The sequence below is a fragment of the Amyelois transitella genome, chromosome 17 (genome assembly GCF_032362555.1).
Source record: "Amyelois transitella isolate CPQ chromosome 17, ilAmyTran1.1, whole genome shotgun sequence".
Classification (NCBI taxonomy): domain Eukaryota; kingdom Metazoa; phylum Arthropoda; class Insecta; order Lepidoptera; family Pyralidae; genus Amyelois; species Amyelois transitella.
The window spans coordinates 6066980-6088298 of record NC_083520.1 but is presented as its reverse complement, the minus strand read 5'-3'; the positions used below and the strand labels follow the sequence as shown (position 1 = coordinate 6088298).

The following is a 21319-nucleotide window of genomic DNA, read 5'->3' as shown; positions in this document are numbered from 1 at the left end:
AGTATTACCATGCCAGTTAGATTTGCTTATCAATATAATGTAAAAAATACATAATTGGAGTTGTCCACATAGAATGCACGTCACTGAAACATTCATAGAGGTGCTTATTAATTAATAAAACGTAATGATAAATTATACTTGTGGCACACGGGGCTAAAAATATACACGCGTTATGAGATTAAGTCGCAAAAGATGATATTATGTGAATGATGACCGGGGTACGCCTTCCAACTTGGAAGGCGGACCTCGGGCCCCGAACACACCGGGAACACGCAGAGATGAGAGAGCGTTATGAGATTCAAATATAATTTTCAATACTGTTTGTTTATAATTGTGAATGTCATTTTTGTCAAAAACCGTACCCAAAAAAACCTAATGTAACTTAAATTAAAGGATAATAGAAGGAAGCATTTAATCCTTTTCAAATATACCTATATTAAATCACATGTATGTATGGTCGCTCGGGTCATACTGGCAAACTAATGGTTTAACAATATTTCATTTATAAATAAATCACAGTTACTTCTTAGCTTAATCAGTGCTTTGCTATAGTTTGAACTATCGTCGGTTAGTTAAGATACTCGTACATACTAGTAATGTTAATTTTTTATTGCAGTGCGATTTCATATTACGTGTTTACCGTATTTAAAAGTTATTTTCAGCCCCAGTAGCATGACACGCGCGATGCCTTTATTGTCGCACGAAAAAACATCGCTGTTCCCTAACCCTTTATAATAAAAAGCGAAACAGCGATAATTTTCGTGCGACAAAAATGGCGTCGCGCATGTCATGCTATGGGGGCAAACATCTATTTTTTTCATATCAAGCTTAATTATTAGCACTTTCTACTTCTTAATTAGATTTTGCACAATAATGTTAATAAGATTAAATGTTAATAAAATTTGAGGATATGAGATTGCAGTCGTTTCATTGCTACTTATGCTAAGTTTATTCTATATCACAATTAACGCCAAGGCACTCGTTCGAAATGCCATATTTGTCCACGGTTTAGCGAGCATTTATTCAACGTGATAGGGTCTTCGACCCCATCCCTACTTTTGTTCGCGATTATAGTCAAACATAACCCAGTGTCGCTCTTTATTCTCGGACCTTTTTGCTCCCAAACCTGTTTAGAGTTACCATTGCAAGACTTCCAAACGACGCGACCGTTCCCTCTCTCTAAACACATACCGTCGTCCACCATAAAGTTCCCTTCTGGTGTAAACACTACCAACCCTTGTAGTTGCAAGTCGCCAGCGCATGACACTCCGGAAGCAGGGCCACCGACCCCGGGAGTAGAAGACGAGGCGGCCAAACAAGCGCCCTTATCATTCTTGATCCTACCAAACCACCTTTCATCTGAAGGGAAGAAATGCTGAGGCCAAACATTATCTAAATACCATTTGAAACTTTTGCAATTTAAATTTTTCCTCAACTCTATCCGTTCCCCCACTTGCTGTTTATCCCGCACGGCGGCGACTTGCGGGTTGAACTTGAAAATGAAGTCTGCATACTCGTTCATCCATACTACGACCGCGCGCGCTAGATTGCTGTTCCAAACATGATCAACGCCACCCGGGTATTTATACGGGGTGCGTCTCCTAAACAAGTGACCCACCCTAGAACATGGGGTAATCTCGACTCTGGCCCCGCATTGCCAAGCTCTCCAGGAGAGTTCTAGATTTTCCGAGCCCCAAATGACCATACCTTCATCGTAACTCCCCAAGCGCCAAAACAAACTCTTTCTAACAGCATAAAGACCGCCTGCCATGGCCGGTGTGGGGTATGGCTTCGAGGGGTCTTCCTCCTTTTGTTTCATGACCTCTTTGCTGGGGAACAGCCAGCGGAAATGGAGGTGCCAGCTGAAGGCGCCCCAGTGAGCGTCGATACTCTTCGTGTAGGTAAAGGTATCATCAGAGATGACGTCGATGTGTGGACATATGAAGACATCGTCGCTGCCTGCGCGTTCTAGTAACGGTTCTAGCCAACCCGGAGTTACCTGTGAATTTTAGTGTTAATTATAAGGGCCAAATCTTCAATATATCTGATACAAAAGCATAACTTTTTTTACATTACTTTGAAAACAAAACGATGCTTTATATGTAGGAATATGAAACTATAGGCACATAACAACAAATGTTTCTAAATTTCAGTGTATTATCCTATTAGTTTACTCCGGGCTAGCTCAAAATTTATTCAAATTTACCTCACAGTGCGCATCTAAAAACACCAATACATCTCCGATAGCGGCTTTTGCGCCCAGCAACCGAGCACCGACCAACCCGGTCCGTTTCGAGTTTCTCAACAAATGCACTTTGGGAAAGTCGGCTATAGCATCTTCCAACTCTTTGCCTAGGTACGCTCTCTCGCTGGCGTCGTCAACTAAAATTATCTGAAATGCAAAAAATAAATATGAAACCCAAGCGTGAAAAAATTTAAACAATGGTTTAGCTACACGCAACATTTAGCTTATACATATTTTAAATCAAATATTTTTTTAATACTAATAACAGACTAGGGTCAATCTTAGTTGTGACAAGTGTTAAAAGCGGGTCACTTTCCCAACGACTAGTAACTATATTGTTTGTATTGAAATATATTTATCTGTAGATTTCGATATGGTCTATATTTTTGTATGCTTACGGCGGAAAACAAATAAATACCTTAGAATGGCGATCATATTCAGGGGAGGGAGTTGAAGGAGACTGTCATCAAATATTTGATAGATGATGGCTAAGAAGAAGATTACCTGTTTAATTAACTGCTCAGGTGACCTGAGTATCACAGACATGACGGTCCTCATGAGAGTGGACCACGCCTCATTGTGAAATACGATGATCACTGTAGCTGTAGGCAAGTTGTTGATGTCATATTCCACACTTCTACAGCTGAAATATGAAAATATTGCACATATTTATTTAACTTTGACAAAACAAACATACAGAAGCTTGTTATTTCTGGTAAAGTCACTTGAAAGTGAAGTTTAATTATAATGTTTATTCATTAAAAATATCCATTTACTACTGTAAATAACCATAATTTTAATAAAAACTGCATGACAAAGAGTTGTATATATGTATGTTATATACAATAAAGTAAATCAAAATGTATGATTTTTCTATCACTGTTATAGAATTTCTGCAATCCTTAAATATTGTTACCTCCGTATTTTAACAACGCTTTTATAAATTCGATTCATCATTCAGTTCCAAACCAAAACAATAAACTTCCTGTGGTTGCGATGAAGTAATTGTTTTAGAATCACACAGATTCACAAAACAACAATTGTGTGCCAAAAATTATCGCACATTATCATTTCATACAAATTCCGGTTCCCCTGCAAAGGTTGCGGAGGTAAGAGGGGAGTGACTTCATATAAAACCTGACTTTCCCAATGCAGGATCATGGCCAAAAGACTCACTCAGAACTCTCCGGGAATAATGCCAGGAAGCGAAAGACAAATGCAGAATGCCTTGAAACTTCACCAGTAAAACTGACAAACATGTCAACCATTGGTCTACAACTATATTTTTGGCAAAAGAACCACAAATATATTTTTTGGGAAAAGAGATGCCCTTGTTGTACAAGTTTCCAATAGGTGCCTAAAGTGTCTCCTTATGGTCAAATTTTAGGGATTGCTTCATAAAATAAAAAAATATATCACCAAGCTTAACCGCATACAAAGTTAACAGACATACCTTTCACTCCGCATGTCAGGAAGACTTCTATTGATAGATATTTTGTCTCCAACAACTATATTGTAGGAGTGGAGAGAAAAGAGCTCCTTGGCAGTGATCAACTCGCGCTGCGAAATCTGAACGGGCCTTCCTCCTTCTCCGGCACCTGCCACTGGCGCGTAATTATTTGCATTAACTTCATCTGAAAACATTTTTTTTAATGTTGTAGGTACAAACAATAGCCGAGGAACATAAATGGCTAAAAATGTACCATATTCAGGAACCTAACCCGTACTGGATCATAATTACACATTAAATTGCCTGCATGTGCCGGTTTCCTCACGATGTTTTACCACAAGGTACAGACAATAGCATAAATGGCAAAAAAAAAGGTACAACGTAAGTAGTTTCTAAAAGAACAATCATCATTTAGTATTCATCATCCTCTGAACCCAGGGTTTGTGTGAGCTGACAGGAGAGGAGCTTGGGGATCTGTATATAGCCACAATCCAGGCAGTGGAGTAGGTAAATGACACAGACTGTTTCTAGTCTGAAAAGTTTAAAGTTTACATGATAAGGTTTTTGCTGCATGTTTAGAATGAAATGAGAATTGGCTTTGTAGCTTTCTTGTTGTGCAATGGAGAGTATTATATTCTCTTACCTCTTGATTCTTTTCTCAGGTACCTGACCTATTTTCGATCATGGCTATTGCACTAGGTTTATTTAATTTTTAAAAACAAGGGATTCTTCTTTTAGACAGTGGGCTAGCAACCTGTTACTTTTTTAACACATAGACTGCCATGTCAGTCACCGGTGACTGACAGGTATATAATCTTTGTATTAGCAAATCTACTATGGCAGGCAATGTGTTAAGCTGAGTTCCATCATTAAGTCACAGAGAAAGAGAAACCCTTGAGGTCTTACCCATAAGGGATAAAGACTTATACATATTATATGTATGTATGAATGCATGTAATAGGACCTAAACATTATTTTAAAATGTATGAAGCAATATCTCTGACAATTGACATGTGGATACTGGTAGCAATATTTTAAAAAACCACTCCATCTCTTTGCCACGGATGTTGTAAAACTTGACTAAGTTTTAGGCTTCTAAACCTGGGATTCTGCTTTTAGGCGAAAGGCTAGCAACCTGTCACTATTTGAATCTCAAATCTATCATTAAGCCTATCAGCTAAACATGGCCTATCAGACTATCAAGAATGCTGGCTCTGTCTGCCCTGCAAGGGATTTAGACGTGATCCTATGAGTGAATGAATGAATCTCTGACATGAATTAAATACCAACTTGGAACACTCACCATCAGACAATGGACCACCATTATTTCCACCAATATAATGTCCAACAATGACTTTCATTCCATTTTTATCTAAATAGGAATTGTTATCATAGTACCTGCTGCAAAAAATAACAATTGTTTACTGTTTACAATTGACTGAATACCAAGAACTCTATTGTTGGGCTACATACATATTATACATATTTTAGTAAGTATGTTAGTTATAAATTTCTACAAGGCATAATAAGTTAAACAAAAAAATAACATCTTTTGTATCCTTCAAGTTTCAAAATTTTAATCCAATTAATTGCATATTCACTTTACTTTTTCAGTGTGTAATTTAAAAATAAAGATCATCTATATTATTATTGAGTGATAACTTATTGCTGCTATAAATTATACTGTGAAAAAAGGACAGCAACAGTTTCTTGCACTACAAAAACAGCGTCGCGCATGCCATGCCCTGCTGGAGTTTCAATTAGAGACTATTATTATCCTGGAAAAACCTTAATGTTTTAGTTTTCCAAAGTTTTAATGTTCTCCTCCTTTTTTGTTATCATGGAGGAAATATGAACGAAACAGGTCTTCACCTGGGAGAGGAATGGACTCTGACATCTAATGTGCCAGCCTACCAACTACATAGGGTTATTTAGTTGGTAGTAGTGTGCCCTGCCTGCCTTACATTAGGTAAAACTAAAGGACAGTGTACATTGGGGCCCTTGCATTGGGAAGGTAACTTTTTCATTACTTATACCACTTACTGAGACTTACCTTTTGTTTTCTAGTCTCTTCTTTACAGTATTGTGCAATACTAAAGCCACATAAAACAAAGCATTAATGAGAAACATAAGAACGATCACTAGGGTTACTATCTTTTTCTTTCGGCCCCTACATAGTAGAGACCAGGGTTCCTGGAAAACAAAATAAATGAACTTTATTAAGCAACAAATTTTGATTACATTTCATATTATGTTTGAATGAAAAAAAAAACCATACAGATCTGAGTAACATGTTGAACTTTTTAAGAACTTTATAAACAGAAATATTTTTCTTTCATGTTATTTTCTGGCTCTCGTTTTTGTTAATCTCCTTATTATACTGTTGAATTCTTGTTCCCTTCCTTTCTCTTTCTCATTACACAAGAAATTCAGACACAAAATTTTACCATACTATCATAACAAAAATCAAACACAAAACTAAAATTCACGGACACTCAGGTGACAGCTTAGTGACAGTAACAGACAGCATAGGATGTCGGTGGAAAAATATGATTTAAAGATATTTTACGTTTTAATAAAAAATTTACTTCCCTTATCTCTATGAGATAATCAACCCAAGAAATTCTATAGCTAATTGTAAAAATTCATATGAGTGGCCAATAAAACACACGACAGCCTGCAGGACTACTGTGTCAAATTTGCCAAAGTCAAAATAAAAATAAAGTCACCCTACAGCACTGCAGTGTCAAATTTGTGTGATGTCACTGTCAAAATAATTACAGAATGAGAATTCTGTTGTAAACTTATTGTAGGTACCTATTTTAAAATACATACCTAAATAGTCTGAAATCGATATTTCATCAATTTATTTATACTATATCAACACTAACTTTACTAAATCGTTTATTCGTGTTCTAAATATTAGGTTTCCCGACTGATAACTTACATAATGTCTCGTCGAGGCAGAAATTCGGCACCATACCGGCAATGTAACAAAGGTTTCTCATGGGGAGACAGGCGTTTTGAACCACCAACACCTGGAACTTCTGATGACCTTGAACCAGTGCGTCGCCCACGAGGCTTACGAGGGAAAGACATCGGTCTGTACTATAGAGATCGTGCTATGAAAAACGCAGAAGCGCGTAAAGAAGGGAATATATATGGCAAGAAGGGAACATTTAAGAAGAGGCCTGAGGATTATATTGTAAACATTTGATTAATTATACTGTAATGTTACATTTAGCCTGGCCTGTTTGGTGCAGTAAACTCTTAAACCAAAAGGTCCCGGGTTTAATCCCCAATCAGTTCATGATAATAAAGAACTGAGCTTGAGCTTTCGGAGCCTGGGTCTTGTCTGTTTTTCTATTTAGGCATTTATTATGGCTCAACTCTTAAAACGGGCCACCGCCAGAGAGGTTGGGGAGGGGGTGGGGAGGGTGCAGGAGGGTTTGTATGACCCCCCCCAAGTATTTTTTTTTGCCGGAAGCCCCCCCTTTTTTTTATACGAATTTTTGAAAATCTTAAAAATTGCACTAAACAACGCAATATTTTCGGTTTGTCATTGTAAACTGTGTTAATTTAGTATTAAATAATTAGTTTGTCCATTAAACATGTACAACACATTAATTAATATATTTTAGCACTAAAAATATAGTCAAAAACTTTGCTTAAAAGTAAAAACAAAAAAGACAATGAAAAGAAACAAATTAGTCACAAATCAAACTCGGTTTGGTTAGGTTAGGTTGGTGTAAACCACCAAAGCGAAGCGAGCGGAGCGTTCAAACTGAGTAAAAAAGTATAATAGACAGTACGTATAGGTTAGGTTAGGTTTAGCTCACCTTCACCCCTTTCATCCCTTCTGACTTTCCCCTCCCTTGCCCATCTGGCGGTTAATGACCTTTAGCACACTTTTTATATGAAAACTTTAAAAATTCGTAAAAAAAAACTATAGGCTTCCGGCAGGGGGGGTCACGGGAGGGGGGGTGTTAACCCCTCCCCCATCCCCCTGCCCCCTCCCCACCCCTCTCCGGCGGTGGCCCGTTTCAAGAGTTTAACCTTTATTATAAACATTTTGTATTATTGAGTTAGTATACCACAAGTCTTGAACTTACTTTGTTCCTTAAACATATAAAAGTAATGCTTAAATTGCTTGGGTCTTGTTAAAACAAATATAAACTTTATTTGGTAAAACTCTTGAAACGGGCCACCGCCGGAGAGGGGTGGGGAGGGGGGAGGGTGTAACACCCCCCCCCCCTCCCGTGACCCCCCCTTGCCGGAAGCCTATAGTTTTTTTTTACGAATTTTTAAAGTTTTCATATAAAATGTGTGCTAAAGGTCATTAACCGCCAGATGGTTAAGGGGGGGAAAGTAAGAAGGGATAAAAGGGGAGTTAAACCTAACCTATACTAGACTTTTTTACTCAATTTGAACACTCCGCTTGTTTTTTTCATTACGACCCCCCCGTGCCCCCTGCACGCCCTGCTGTCTGCTAACCGACAGCTACTTTCGAAGTCAGTAGATAAGATGACAGTAGCACATAACAAAACGGCGGATTGCGTTCTGTTCATAGTTAGTGTCTTTTTTGTTTTTACTTTTAAACAAAGTTTTTGACTATATTTTTAGTGCTAAAATATATTAATGTATTGTACATGTTTAATGGACAAACTAATTATGTAATAATAAATTAACAAAGTTTACAATGACAAACCGAAAATATTGCATTCAAAACTTCATATAAAAAAGGAAAAAAAAAATACTTGGGGGCGGGTCATACAAACCCTCCCACACCCTCCCCACCTCCTCCCCAACCTCTCTGACGGTGGCCCGTTTTAAGAGTTAAGCCCTTTATTTTTGAGTAGACAATGCAATCAAAAAAATTAAGGATCTTTCTTTAACATAAAATCAAATCAATAAAAGCTTCATTTTTCTTTAACCTTAAGGTATATCATTCTTGTTTATATAATTTTGTTCTTTTTTGTAGCTCACCCTGAAAATTCCAATGCCTATTGTTTATAAGCTGGATGCAGATTTACAATCTATTCTAGAGAAAGCAAACAAATCAAACATTAAAGTAGAAAGAGATGAAGAAGTTATTATAAAACAGGAGTGTAAGGATGATTCTGATAATTTTGAGTTTAAAAAACCAAAAATACCCCAAAATGACTTAGAACAAAACACTTCTAAGGCTCCTGATTTTGTACCAATAAAAAATGAGGTGTCATTTGATTATGGAAATAATATAAGACAGTTGTCATTCAGAGGGGCTGGGGACTTCAAATATGGCTATGAAGACATCATCACGGGTTCATTTGACCAAAAACTTGATGAATGTCTTGCTAATGGAATCAAAATTATTGAGAGTACCAATAATATTAATGAAATAAGTAAACAATTGTATGATGATTATACAAGTATGCTAAAAAACTCACAGTACAATAAGTTTTTGGAGTTCAGAAAGAAGCTTCCCACTTATAATAAAACCAGTGACTTGTTGGATGTAATTAAGAATAACCAAGTGATTGTTATAAGTGGTGAGACAGGATGTGGAAAATCAACCCAGGTAAGTTTGCATTGAAAACTGACTTAGCAACAATTTTCCTTATAAAAATAACTAGGAATAATATTGAACGTCATTTAATACTTCACTTGATATGACTGTATTTATTATTTGAGTTTCACAGAGTCAAACACACTTAAATTAATAAAAATAAAAATCTGATTGTCTAATATCAACTGGATTCAACCTTACCAGTCTTATTTCATAAGACTAAAATGTTTACTTTATCAGGTTCCACAAGTAATTTTAGATGATGCTATTGCTAATCTGAAAGGTGGCAATATTAAAATACTAGTAACCCAGCCAAGACGGATTGCTGCTTTATCCTTGGCCATGAGGGTAGCTCAGGAAAGAGGTGAAAAAGTTGGCACATCTGTTGGATATGTTGTGAGACTTGAAAGGTGAGCCTAGCATACTTTTACTCTTTCTGGAGGTCTGGTCTTTGTCTAGGCTATATTTTATCATAATAGTGTAGTTGTTTTTATATTAGTTGCAAAAAAAAAGACAAATTATGTTTACTCAGTACTATGGTAGCTATTTATTATTATAAAATATAAAATTTAAATCAATTTCAAAAAGAAATGAAATAGGGTGACAAAAACTGCATTAACAAATAAATTAACTGTCAGATTTTACCAGACAGCCTAAATACAAATTACTGTTTATTTTCAGAGTGGACTGTCGCAACAGAGGGAGTATCACTTTTTGCACGACAGGTGTCCTCCTAGTCGACTTAGAGACAGACCAAGGTTTAACGAAATACAGTCACATTATATTAGATGAGGTGCATGAGAGGGACACGCATATTGATCTTGCTATGTGCATGCTAAAAAAGGTAAAGGAAAAAGAGCCTATCTAAGTGTCTTGTTCACTTTGTACTATTTAAATAACCTTGTTAATATATATAGTTGACCTGTTATATATTTAAGGCAAAATAAAATTTTAAAAAATAATTGTCGCTATAATAACTATAATATCTATTGTAGGATTAGCATCCTAGTAGCTTCAGCTTTTCTTTATCCTGTGATATCTTTTACACATTATTGCTCACAATCCATTTTTTTCTAATTTGAAGAAAAAACATGTGCCAAATGCTATTTTTCGTTGTAAAAATTGATGAGCCAAAGCTTCTTTTTCAGGCTATTGGTCACTATCTGAATTTCGATTCCATCTTAAAACAATCCAGCTAAACATAGCTAACAAGTCTTGTAACTTGGCCCCTATCCACCCCCTTAGGGATGAAGACATAATATATATGTGTTATATGTTCCAGGTCCTTAAAAAGCGAAAAGATTTGAAGCTCATATTGATGAGCGCGACTATCGACGCTGATAAGCTAAGCTCTTATTACGATGACTGCCCTATGATGCACATAGAAGGGTTGGCATACCCCGTACAGGATATCTATTTAGAAGAAATCCTTCAAACTACTGGATTCATACCAGACTTAGAACAGATGGGGAAAAATAAAAACATGTCGAAGCCGCGATGGCACAAATATATAAAGAAGAAATCAAAAGAAACCATTTCAGAACAGATGATAAAGTATAGAGCTGAAGTTGGTAAGGTTTTAGTCTATGTGTTTTGAGCATGCAAAAAGTTTTTTAACATCCAAATATAAAACCTTTGTTCTAAAATTTTATTTAACAAAAAAGTATACCTAATTATATCCAATTCCTTACAGGGCCTTGGCTAGAATCTTTAAAGAAGTCTGGTAACATAAACAATGACGTATATAACACGTTAAGCGACTATAGAATTGAAGAACTTAACACGGAACTTATTCTTAACCTTTTAATCCATATTTGTCGCGGTGACCCTGGCGCAGTATTAATATTCTTACCGGGCATTGGCGACATTACTAAACTACTCAGCCTAATGGAACAAAGCAATGCTTTCCCTTCAAATCTGTATGAAATCTACCCTTTACATTCAAAGTTACCCACTGTGCAACAACAAAAGATATTCGAAAGACCGCCAGATCATATCAGGAAGATAATAGTGGCGACGAACATAGCAGAGACATCTATAACTATAGACGACATAGTGTATGTGATTGACTGTGGCAGAATCAAATACAATGGGTTGAATGTGGAGGACTATATCACTACACTACAAACGCATTGGGTTTCTAAAGCCAATTTGCGACAAAGGTAATTCTTATGTGCGAATGGAATTTCCTCACCATTTCATGTCTGATGTGCCGTGTGGTTCCCGGCACCAATAGAAAAAACAATAGGACCACTTCATCACTTTCCAATGGATGTCGTAAAAGGCGACTAAAGGATAAGCTTACACATATACTTGAGATTCCTCTTTTAGGCGATGGGCTAGCAACGCGTCACTATTTGAATCTCAATTCTATCATTAAGCCAAACAGCTGAATGTGGCCTTTCAGTCTTTTGATGACTGTTGTTCTGTCTACCCTGCAAGGGTATATACCATAGACGTGATTATATGATTTTTTATATATATTTTCATGTATGAATTATAGTTATAGATGGACATACAGTTGTCAGAAAGGGTGCAGGTGTGACATATACCTGGACTATAGTGCAGCTTTGTTTAACTTGTGTTTTCTAAGTCTTCTTTTCAACCTGAAACCACTGACCATCAGAACCACTGAGATCATAACGTGACCAGAATCAAACCCTGGCCCCAGGTTCAGAGGCGGAGACTATAAATAAGTGATTATTATGTGAATATTTATAACGCGGAGTATTTTCAATACAAACCGTTATAGTATTAGTCGCCTAAGCAATATTTGACGGCACAGAATAGCACAACTTACCATCGAATTATCGAATCAAACTAAACTTCTACGTTTCTTATTCAAAATAGACATCTACGCAGGTACTTTACAAATCTGGTAATAAACATAAACTTGCTTTGGTCTAACCCAATCTCTGTGAATCCCGTAGCTAATATATTATGTAGGTAATGTGTATATTTTTATTAATTTTATTTAATTAACTATCTTCTTGTCTTATAGCCGATAATTTTGTAAATTCCCCTTCACCATTAGACGCGGGCGTGCTGGTCGTTGCCAGCCAGGCATCTGTTACCACCTCCTGACGTCATTCCGGGCCTCGAAACTCGAAGAACGCCTTCTACCTGAGCTGCAGAGGAACAACCTTCTGGAACCAGTATTATCCATCAAGAGACTAAGGCTTGGCTTAGCGGAATCCGCCCTCCAATTAGTACCCGACTCTCCTGATGTAACTACTATTAAGAGGGCGGTCAAACATCTACAGCAGTGAGTACATTACAAATTTTGCACGTTTAGAACGTTTTGTCAGTAAAACTTATTTGTGTTTATCATTCCTTTATGTTTTCTGTGTACATGTAGTAAATGAATAAATAAAGTCAATTTAATTAATCATGTATTAATACTATACAATTATATGTTTATACCTACACTGTTATGTTCCACTGATAAATAAACTCCTATTGTGGCTGTCATTTGTGACAGTTTTCCAGACCTTCAGAGACCCATTTCACTTGGAACACCCTTATTCTTGGTTGATGCCTATGTTCTGTAAAACTTTCCTTGTTTTGGAAGTGTAATTATAAATATAAAGCACCACTTTTGCTAAGCTGGCTAAGTAACAGTTGACTAACCCGTGTTAACTTGCAGATGTGGTGCCCTAGATGACAAGGAAACCCTGACGCCTCTAGGCTGGCATTTGGCAAGGCTGCCCGTTCACCCGGCGGCTGGGAAACTACTGGTGCTGGGCACTTTACTGGGCTGTCTCGACCGCGCTGCCAGCCTGGCTTCTGTATGGAGCTTCAAGGACCCCTTTCTAATGGTCATTGGTAAGTTATGAAAAGTCCAATCAATAAGGTTAAGCATGATAAAAAGACACAAGTTTCAATCCCACCTCAGCCATGTACCAATAACTCTTTTTTATTATTATGTACGTAAGAGCATACGATGAGAGATAACTTCGTGAGGAAACCTGCACATTCTGGAAACATGATCCAATACAGATTTGGTTCCTTTGCTAAAGATGCAGTCAGATGGTCGCTTTGTGTAAAAACCTTACTCCGAAATCCTGCATCAAGGTCAAAAAGACGCACCCGGGCATCTCTACAGAGAAGTGAGGATGTAACCGCAACTAACGCCTATACATGTTTTTCTATATAACAGTAAAATATTTGTGAGGACCAAGTGGTCCTCAAGAAAGTTCTTATGGACTTGTTGTCTCTTTGTGTAACAGCCAACTATTTATGCTCAGTATCTACCTTTTATCTGTATAGAGTTTCAAGGACCGTTTTATTATTATTATTATGCCACAACGAAGTATTTAGCCGGATAATTATTTAATTTATAGAACATTTTCAGGTCACGAGAGAGAAGCAGAAGAGGCCAAACAGAACCTCGCTCTAGGTGAGCCAAGCGACCACGTGGCCATGTCAGAAGCTATCATCCAATGGGAATATCTGCCGAAAAGAGAGAGACGAAGTTTCGCGTACAACAATTTCCTAGCCCATAATACTTTAGAACTTTTATCTGATATGAAGCTGCAATTGGTGGATCATCTAAAGCAAATGGGCTTCTTGGCGGCGGCAGATGTGAGGTCCCCGTGGGAAAATAGGAATGGGAATAATTTAAGCGTTTTCAAAGCTGTCGTTGCAGCCGCCTTGTACCCGAACATCGGCTCTGTGAGGTAAGTTCTAGTCTAGGCGTTAGTTTGTTATTATTATTCGTATATTTATGTGAATCATCTGTATCAATCAATACATACAATAAAAAAGTAGACAAATTGTATGACATAGAAGATAATTTCTAAAAACTCATATTGCCAGTTTTATTGAGGAATTGATTTATCTGTCAGTGTGTGCGCACTGATTTGGCTGCAGTTTTTTTTTTACTAAATATTGACTCAAACAAATATTTTAAATAATAATACTTACTTACAGATGGATAGGTCTTCAAAGCAGAAAGCTTAATCGAAATCCGCGTGTAAAAGTGCATACTCCAGAAGACGGCAGTATACAAATACATCCTAGTAGTGTGATGTGTGTCCATCACAAGCACGGTGGCAAAAGGATCGCGTGTAACAACCCGGGCGCCAACTGGTTGGTCTACTGGTTGAAGCAGCGGTCGTCCGATCTCTTCTTAATCGATGTTACCCTAGTACATACGCTACCTCTGCTGTTCTTTGGTGAACTGAAAATTGATATAAGTAAGTAGAACTTGCAGTTAGAAGATTATGTTGAAATATCGGACGAGTTAGAACGTGGCTTCGTCCTCTTTGAACAAAAAAAACAGCTGGCGATGTTTTTATCTATGAGTAACATAGTTCATGTATCCCTGAACACAGCACATACTCATACTGCATGTGCTGATTGAATATTAATTTTCAGTGGAAAAAGATACCTGTCTGATGTCAATATCTACTTTCAAAGTGCGGTGTCCCAAAGACCAAGCAGACAAACTGATTCAATTGAGAAAGTTTTTGGATGATGTTTTGGCTTCGAAAATCACAGTTAACTCTTCTCATGCTACCACACACAGCTATTTTGAAGAAAGCGTTTTAAGGTTTGTATCCCTATTATAAAAGTATTAAAACAACAACATATAGTCTTTTTTCCTTTTCGGGGTAGACAGAGCCTATAATCTCTTAGTATTAAAAAGGAAGAAAATAATGTTGAAAAATTAATACTTCACTTGAATCTTAATAAATTGGCCTGCTTTGTAAAAATTTACCATTCTCATAGATACGATTCTTTTTTTATCGGCCGGTCACCAACTTCTTCAATAAGCGGTTTCTACTACCAACCAAACCAAAACCACTTAATTTTCTGTCAACTTCCTTAGTTTGATTGTGTGTTTATTTCTCGTTTATTTCGCTAACCTACTAATTTATACCTATGCATTGGTTTGATTTTTTTTTGAAAACACAATTTTTGTTTGTCCATCCAAACAACTACAAGATTTAGCTTTAGGTTTGATTTGATAAAGTAAAAAAGACCATTTAACAAAACGTTAAAATATTGTTATTTTCACAGAGCTGTCACCGATTTGATCACTGCTGAGGACGAAGGTATGGATTACTTCGAAGAAGACGACACGGCCAGCTCAGACGCGTCAGAATGTGAACAACATCCAAAGATGTTTTATCGGTAAACAACTAACGCCCATGGCTCCGCCCGATAAAAAAGAAAATCTCGCTCACACGGATGTTACAGGAAATCCTCTCTTAGTGCACCCCTACACCACAGCCAAACCTACATGTCAAATTTTAAACCTCTAGACCTAGCGGCTCGGGCTGTGCGTTGATATTTCAGATCAGTGTACTTTTTATATATTTAAGAAAATCAGATTACGCCTACCTGTTTACGCCCTTTTCGTATTTACTCTACAATATCAATAAAACAGCTGTTTACATAAATATTTAATAAATGCCTAAACATATTTAGTGGTTTTATTCTAAAAAGTAGAAATATCGACCACTGGCAACCCTGAACTTTATTTGACATCAACTTGTTTTGATATAAGTAAACTTCTTTGATATGAAGTGATAAGAATTTTTGTTAGCTAAAATTAAGTAGGTAAGTTAAAGAAAGTAAGCATGTTTGCTGCGACGCTGGTAAGTGTCCAATTCATGAAGTTCATATTATTATTTATATATTAGAAAATGCTTTTACTTCGAGGATTTACTCCAAATAATAGGTAGCAACCCTAAAATAGACCAAAATCAAATAGCCTTAATGTTTACCAATAAAAGGGTTGCAATGGGCGTGTTTTAATTATTTGTTTTTATTTTCATAATTAGGGATGTTGTAGGTATAATTTGAGGTTAATCAGATTTCTTGAAATTAGTACCTAATTTATGTTTTCAGACAAAATATTCAAGGTCATTGCCAATATTTACTCGAAAAAACAGCCAATATGTTTCGACAACAGAAACCAATGGAACCCGGGAAATTACTTTGAACCATGAAAAGACAAAGTTTGTATTCTTTGTAAGACTTTCATAGGTAAATGCGTGATGATGATGGTTGAACGTTGAAAGTGGAATGCCTGGACGACGTATTCTCCCTCCTGGATTTATTCCCAGTTGTATCCTCACCACTCTGGAGGAGGAGCCTGGGGAATGCCTTTGACCATGGATCCTAGATTGGGTGAGTCAGGTTTTCACACGAAGTGATTCCGCCGACCACCAATGCTCTTGCCGAGTGCCTAGACGAACGTACCTTGATAAAATCGAGGATGTAACTTTATGTTAAGAGTACTTTAAACGTAAAGAGTACTTTAGTGGAAGGTGTATTTTATTCTGATTAGGTGTTAAGAACTTTCTGGTATTGTGTACGGTGACGTCTCCTCAAATACCAAACCTCAAATCCCCCATGGTGAGACAAGCGGCACTTTTTCTGTTCCTGTAGTCCCATGAAACTAGTGGGATGGGAGTTAGTTTCATACTCATGGGAGTAGGTAGTTCCATGTTTCATGGGGCGAATATACCACCCTTCATATAGATATCTATAGGTACTATTACTTGAGTAATTAGTTACCAAAAAAACTATTTTTTTAGAAATTCACTATCCCTGGACATGATGAGCGACCTTACCGAAGCAATCAACAGAAATAAAGATGATATAACATTGAGGGCTATAGTTTTGAGTGCTAAAGGCAATGTGTTTTCTGCAGGTCACAATTTAAAAGAGTTGGTTAGTACCTATGTGAAGTGTTTATAACATAATTACTTATTCCTATCGGCGAAGGAAGAGCTTATCAAATATTAACAATTTAAAAGTCTAATGAATGTCGAACACACTGCGATGTGCGCTTTTTGACATAATGTTTCTTTTTCGATAATTTTCAGCAATCCTCCACAGGTTTAGAACAACACAAGTTGGTTTTCCAAAAAGCCACAGAACTGATGAAGTCTATAATACAAAGCCCTGTGCCCGTTATAGCTAAGGTAATTAAATTGTTTTAAACTAGCTTCCGCTTGCGGCTTCACTTGTTTATGACATAGTTACATCCAATAAATAATAAATTCATCTAAAACGTCTGTATTAGCGACTGGCGTCTCGTTCGTCCTAAGTTTTATATAAATATAAACTACCTATGTACTGACTTAATTTGTTTTAGGTAAACGGTTTCGCTACAGCGGCTGGATGCCAATTAGTCGCGACATGCGACATGATAGTTTGTTCGGACACAAGCAAATTCTCTACACCGGGGTAAATAAACAATCATAGGGTCGAACCCTACCTAGGCCATTGACTCTTTTTCCAAGTTATCTTCACAAGTTTAAATATCGAGAGGGCACATTCAGAAAACTGGATTTATACATACCTACATGTATAACCATGAACAATGTTATTTACGATATTGTAGGAAGAACTATTTTTACAATAAATAATTTTAGATATCTACGGTCTCAGGTTGCACTGTGACATTCGCTTGTAGCAGCGTACCCTAGTGAAGCGCCTATGCTTACCATTAATCACTTAAATATTTTTTTTTCAGAGCAAATTTTGGGATATTTTGTTCAACACCAGGGATTGCGATAGGGCGGTGTATGCCCAAATCGCGAGCTACTTACATGCTTTTTACAGGTTTCTATACTATTATATTATAACAAATTATTTTCACATACTACCCTTATTTTTCAAAAGCAACTTATATTAATTAAAATGCTTGCCTTCTTTTTCATTAAGAAATGGACAAAAGTTTTTTTTTAAACAGGGGAACCAATCACAGCACGAGAGGCGTACGAAAGTGGTTTAGTCACAAAATTAGTTCCTGCAGACCAACTAGATCGCGAAGTTAATGAAATTGTTGAAAAAATAAAACTAAAAAGTCGTAGAGTCATCACTCTTGGGAAACAATTTTTTTACAAGCAAATTGATTTAGATCTGCTCGAAGCGTATAAGTTGGGTGAAGACACTATGGTACAAAATATCAATATTGATGATGGTCAAGAAGGAATTCGGAGTTTTGTTGAAAAACGGAATGCAAATTGGAGTCACAAATAGGTAAATAAAAATTGGAAACATCAGAAAACTCTCCACGATACAAGCATAGAAAAGTTTTATAATATCGCCATATTTTTGTAAGGTAGTTACTCACTTTTATGTTTTTACTAGCTAGGTATGTATGTTTATGCAGTATGACAATATATCTATATTTACAAATAATTTAATGCACTATCTATTGCTAAGATTGATTTTTGTTTTGTTAACTTATGAACCGAATTAATTTGCCATTATTGCATTTTGATGTAAATAAAAATCTTTGATAATTACAGCTACAATTTTATTTGCCACTAATCTTACCAATATCTTTATATAGCATATTTAATCAAGATAGAAATTTAAAACGTTACAATGTTTGGCCAATGGGACATTTTATTCATTATATACATTATATTATATTGCAACCTTAGGAAAAATCAAGTAAGAATTATCTAGATGGCTACTCATCCGCTCTCCGTATTTTTAAGTGCATCCTATGGGGAAGACGTTTTCATAGTTTTTACTCATTACAGACAATATACCCATCCACCAGAGTCTGAGAGTTTAATAAAAGGTTATATTAGATTACATCAAAAGTGGCAACTTTTCATGAATACAAAAGGCATTTTGTGCTACTTAGTTGCACAAATCTCTTTCAAGATTTATTAATTTAAAATAAAAATTAAATCGGAAGAAATGTGCAACAGAGTCACATTTACTTATACACCTAACACTGAAGGATATAAACATTTGCAATTATTTATCTATGGTATGTGAAATTATTATTGTCACTATTATGATAAGAGCTTTGAAACTTAAAGGGAAAATTTGTAGAATCGAATTATCTACATTACTCCAGCACAGCATTTATTTGTAGGTAAATTTATATTAGGCAGTTCATACTGTATAAAAGGTGGTGTCTTCGATTACTAATGTATAAACATGTAGGATAGTAGCAAGAAAATTGTTTAGTAATGCCAGCCTCAAATATTTCGCAATTCGGTAAAAGCATGCGATTTTAAATAATTGTGCAGAGATTATACTGTAATTAAGCATCGAATTTTTAATTTACAAAATATATAAACAATTACTATCACACTATATAAATGTATTACTCAATAAGAACAATTAAATCTATGTTTTGAATGCAATTGGTACAAATCAATTGATAAACTATTCATGAACAAAATCAGAATAACTTTAAAAAATATGGAATGAATCAAAATGAAAAAAGAAATCCTTACAAATAATATAAAAGTTAAAGAGAAAGACAAAAAATTTAATACTAATGTAAATTGTTATGTCTGACAAGTTCACTTAATGTGGATGAAAATACACCTTATTTACCCTAATTAATATAAATTACATATAAATTTTCATAGTCTCTTGGTTTTATATAGCTTGAACAACATTCACGATGTTAGATGTCGTTTGTCATGGGAATGTATTATGTGTAGATCCCCTCTGAATACCAACTATGACATGTCTCACTTCTTTGCCAATTCATTTGAAAGCCAGTCCAGGCCCTCATAGAGCCCTTGTCCTTGCGTTGCACAAGTTGCCTGAATGTACCACTGAAAAAATATATACATTAGTTGGAACACAGCTAGTATTGTCTTTATAGATTTATAGATGTATTATAATGTTCTCCAACTTTCATCAAAATCATAAAACTTTTTTGTACTTGAGACTGTATATTTTTAAAGCAGAATATTAAATTAATGTGAGACGAGTCACTTCTGTTCTGTCCAAAGTTGCATCATAAAGTTAACAGAACACTCATCATGTTTGCATCATATTGTGAAGAAAGAATATTTTAAAGTCTAATTTCAGGAGAATACAAAATTGTTATTTTTGACCTCTTTCGAAACAGCTGGACTGCTTTTTATTTAGTAGGTAACTGATAAGGATACAATTTTAATTGGTACATGATGTCATCACCACCACAACCATTCCTTCAGCAAAAATTGTCAGAATATGTAACAAATCTTATAAATGCTTACACGACGGTTTCTCAGGTTGTTTAAATTGAGAGCATTTGTAAGCTCAGCTGCGGTCATTGCGTTTGGCATGTCCTGTTTGTTGGCAAATACAAGGATAACTGCATCATTTAATTCATCTTCTTTTAGCTGAAAAGTAAAATTTGTAGCAATTTTAAAAAGGAAGTATATAATAGAATCTTGCCCTATTCAATCTAGCATAGTTTGGATAGACATTTATGATCTTTGACTACCTCATTAATTGCACAAAGTAAAATTGATTAAATATTGCTTTAAATTTATCAAAGACAGTCATGCAAAATAATTATTCATCAAACAAACATCTTACCATATTAGCTAGCTCATTTTCAGCTTCTGCTATTCTCTTTGTGTCACTCGAGTCTACCACAAAAATAAGTCCTTGTGTGTTTTGGTAGTAATGACGCCACAATGGCCTTATTTTATCCTGACCGCCGACATCCCATACCGTGAAGCTAATGTTTTTGTACTCCACAGTCTCGACGTTGAATCCAATAGTAGGTATGGTAGTCACGATCTCACCAAGTTTTAACTTGTATAGTATAGTGGTTTTACCGGCGGCATCGAGCCCCACTGCAATCAAACAATGATTTTTGTACAAAGTCATACCAAAAATAGCACAAATATGTGTGGAAAATACTCAAGAAACTAATTTCTACGCAATCAACCGCTGAGCTGTCATGTTCTGTACTTACCCATGAGTATACGCATTTGTTTCTTTCCGAAAAGCCTTGTAAAAACACTAGATATTGTGAGACCCATTATTCTATTTATTGCACTAAATGAATTATGAAAAGAACGCCAATATTGAGGAAAATTAACAAGAAATTGTGCCGAAATAAAAACCGACAACCATTCGTCAACGTTTCGTTCCTCCAATTTTTTTTTATCAGCTAAGCTAATGATCTGAGCATAAAAATCCGAATATGTTCACTGCGACGCACAAATTTTTATATAACTGCTTGTGATTTGTAAATGGTGTTTGATAACTTAATTTAAAATGAATGTTGAAATCAAAAGAAATATCTCTTTTTGTACTAACGTTTTTGACTCTGACTGACATGTTAAAATTTACG

At 35.9% G+C, this 21319-nt stretch overlaps 4 protein-coding genes across 5 annotated transcripts; 2 read left to right on the top strand and 2 right to left on the bottom strand.

Annotated features, from left to right (window-relative positions):
* Positions 1-359: 359 nt before the first annotated feature.
* On the bottom strand, positions 360-6236 carry LOC106134333 (polypeptide N-acetylgalactosaminyltransferase 3). 2 transcript variants are annotated; one of them, XM_013334353.2, is made up of 7 exons: positions 5974-6236; positions 5749-5888; positions 4999-5093; positions 3699-3879; positions 2750-2888; positions 2207-2392; positions 360-1999 (listed from the first exon to the last, which is right to left on the bottom strand). In XM_013334353.2, the coding sequence occupies exons 1-7, from the start codon at positions 5986-5988 to the stop codon at positions 965-967; spliced, it is 1791 nt and encodes a 596-aa protein (XP_013189807.2). In that variant the 5' UTR covers positions 5989-6236; the 3' UTR covers positions 360-964. The 2 variants fall into 2 exon arrangements, with proteins under 2 accessions (XP_013189807.2, XP_013189806.2); XM_013334352.2 differs by having other exon boundaries at positions 4999-5096; positions 5974-6234.
* A 278-nt stretch (positions 6237-6514) lies between these two features.
* On the top strand, positions 6515-15848 carry LOC106134300 (ATP-dependent DNA/RNA helicase DHX36). The gene is made up of 12 exons (XM_013334308.2): positions 6515-6900; positions 8677-9255; positions 9484-9653; positions 9925-10087; positions 10526-10814; positions 10937-11405; positions 12278-12508; positions 12890-13068; positions 13598-13922; positions 14176-14441; positions 14623-14797; positions 15268-15848. The coding sequence occupies exons 1-12, from the start codon at positions 6646-6648 to the stop codon at positions 15383-15385; spliced, it is 3219 nt and encodes a 1072-aa protein (XP_013189762.2). The 5' UTR covers positions 6515-6645; the 3' UTR covers positions 15386-15848.
* Positions 15720-18515, top strand: LOC106134302 (enoyl-CoA hydratase domain-containing protein 3, mitochondrial). Its single transcript, XM_013334310.2, has 7 exons — positions 15720-15848; positions 16102-16211; positions 16794-16929; positions 17085-17183; positions 17357-17448; positions 17738-17826; positions 17957-18515. Exons 1-7 carry the CDS (start codon positions 15831-15833, stop codon positions 18244-18246), a joined length of 834 nt encoding a protein of 277 aa, XP_013189764.2. The 5' UTR covers positions 15720-15830; the 3' UTR covers positions 18247-18515.
* Positions 18116-21299, bottom strand: LOC106134303 (ADP-ribosylation factor 2). The gene is made up of 4 exons (XM_013334313.2): positions 20939-21299; positions 20554-20816; positions 20229-20354; positions 18116-19799 (listed from the first exon to the last, which is right to left on the bottom strand). The coding sequence occupies exons 1-4, from the start codon at positions 21003-21005 to the stop codon at positions 19713-19715; spliced, it is 543 nt and encodes a 180-aa protein (XP_013189767.1). The 5' UTR covers positions 21006-21299; the 3' UTR covers positions 18116-19712.
* Between the last annotated feature and the right edge of the window lie 20 nt (positions 21300-21319).

Coding starts and splice junctions, on each gene's coding strand:
- LOC106134303 (XM_013334313.2), bottom strand. CDS start 21,005: ATGGGTCTCACAATATCTAGTGTTTTTACAAGGCTTTTCGGAAAGAAA. Junction 20,817..20,938: donor ACAAATGCGTATACTCATGG/GTAAGTACAGAA, acceptor GTTTGATTGCAG/TGGGGCTCGATGCCGCCGGT. Junction 20,355..20,553: donor AAAATGAGCTAGCTAATATG/GTAAGATGTTTG, acceptor TTTACTTTTCAG/CTAAAAGAAGATGAATTAAA.
- LOC106134300 (XM_013334308.2), top strand. CDS start 6,646: ATGTCTCGTCGAGGCAGAAATTCGGCACCATACCGGCAATGTAACAAA. Junction 9,256..9,483: donor GATGTGGAAAATCAACCCAG/GTAAGTTTGCAT, acceptor TTACTTTATCAG/GTTCCACAAGTAATTTTAGA. Junction 10,815..10,936: donor AAAGTATAGAGCTGAAGTTG/GTAAGGTTTTAG, acceptor AATTCCTTACAG/GGCCTTGGCTAGAATCTTTA.
- LOC106134333 (XM_013334352.2), bottom strand. Junction 2,889..3,698: donor CCTGACATGCGGAGTGAAAG/GTATGTCTGTTA, acceptor TTCATATTTCAG/CTGTAGAAGTGTGGAATATG. Junction 2,000..2,206: donor TTTTAGATGCGCACTGTGAG/GTAAATTTGAAT, acceptor TAAAATTCACAG/GTAACTCCGGGTTGGCTAGA.
- LOC106134302 (XM_013334310.2), top strand. Junction 16,212..16,793: donor TTGAACCATGAAAAGACAAA/GTTTGTATTCTT, acceptor CTATTTTTTTAG/AAATTCACTATCCCTGGACA. Junction 17,184..17,356: donor CTGTGCCCGTTATAGCTAAG/GTAATTAAATTG, acceptor AATTTGTTTTAG/GTAAACGGTTTCGCTACAGC.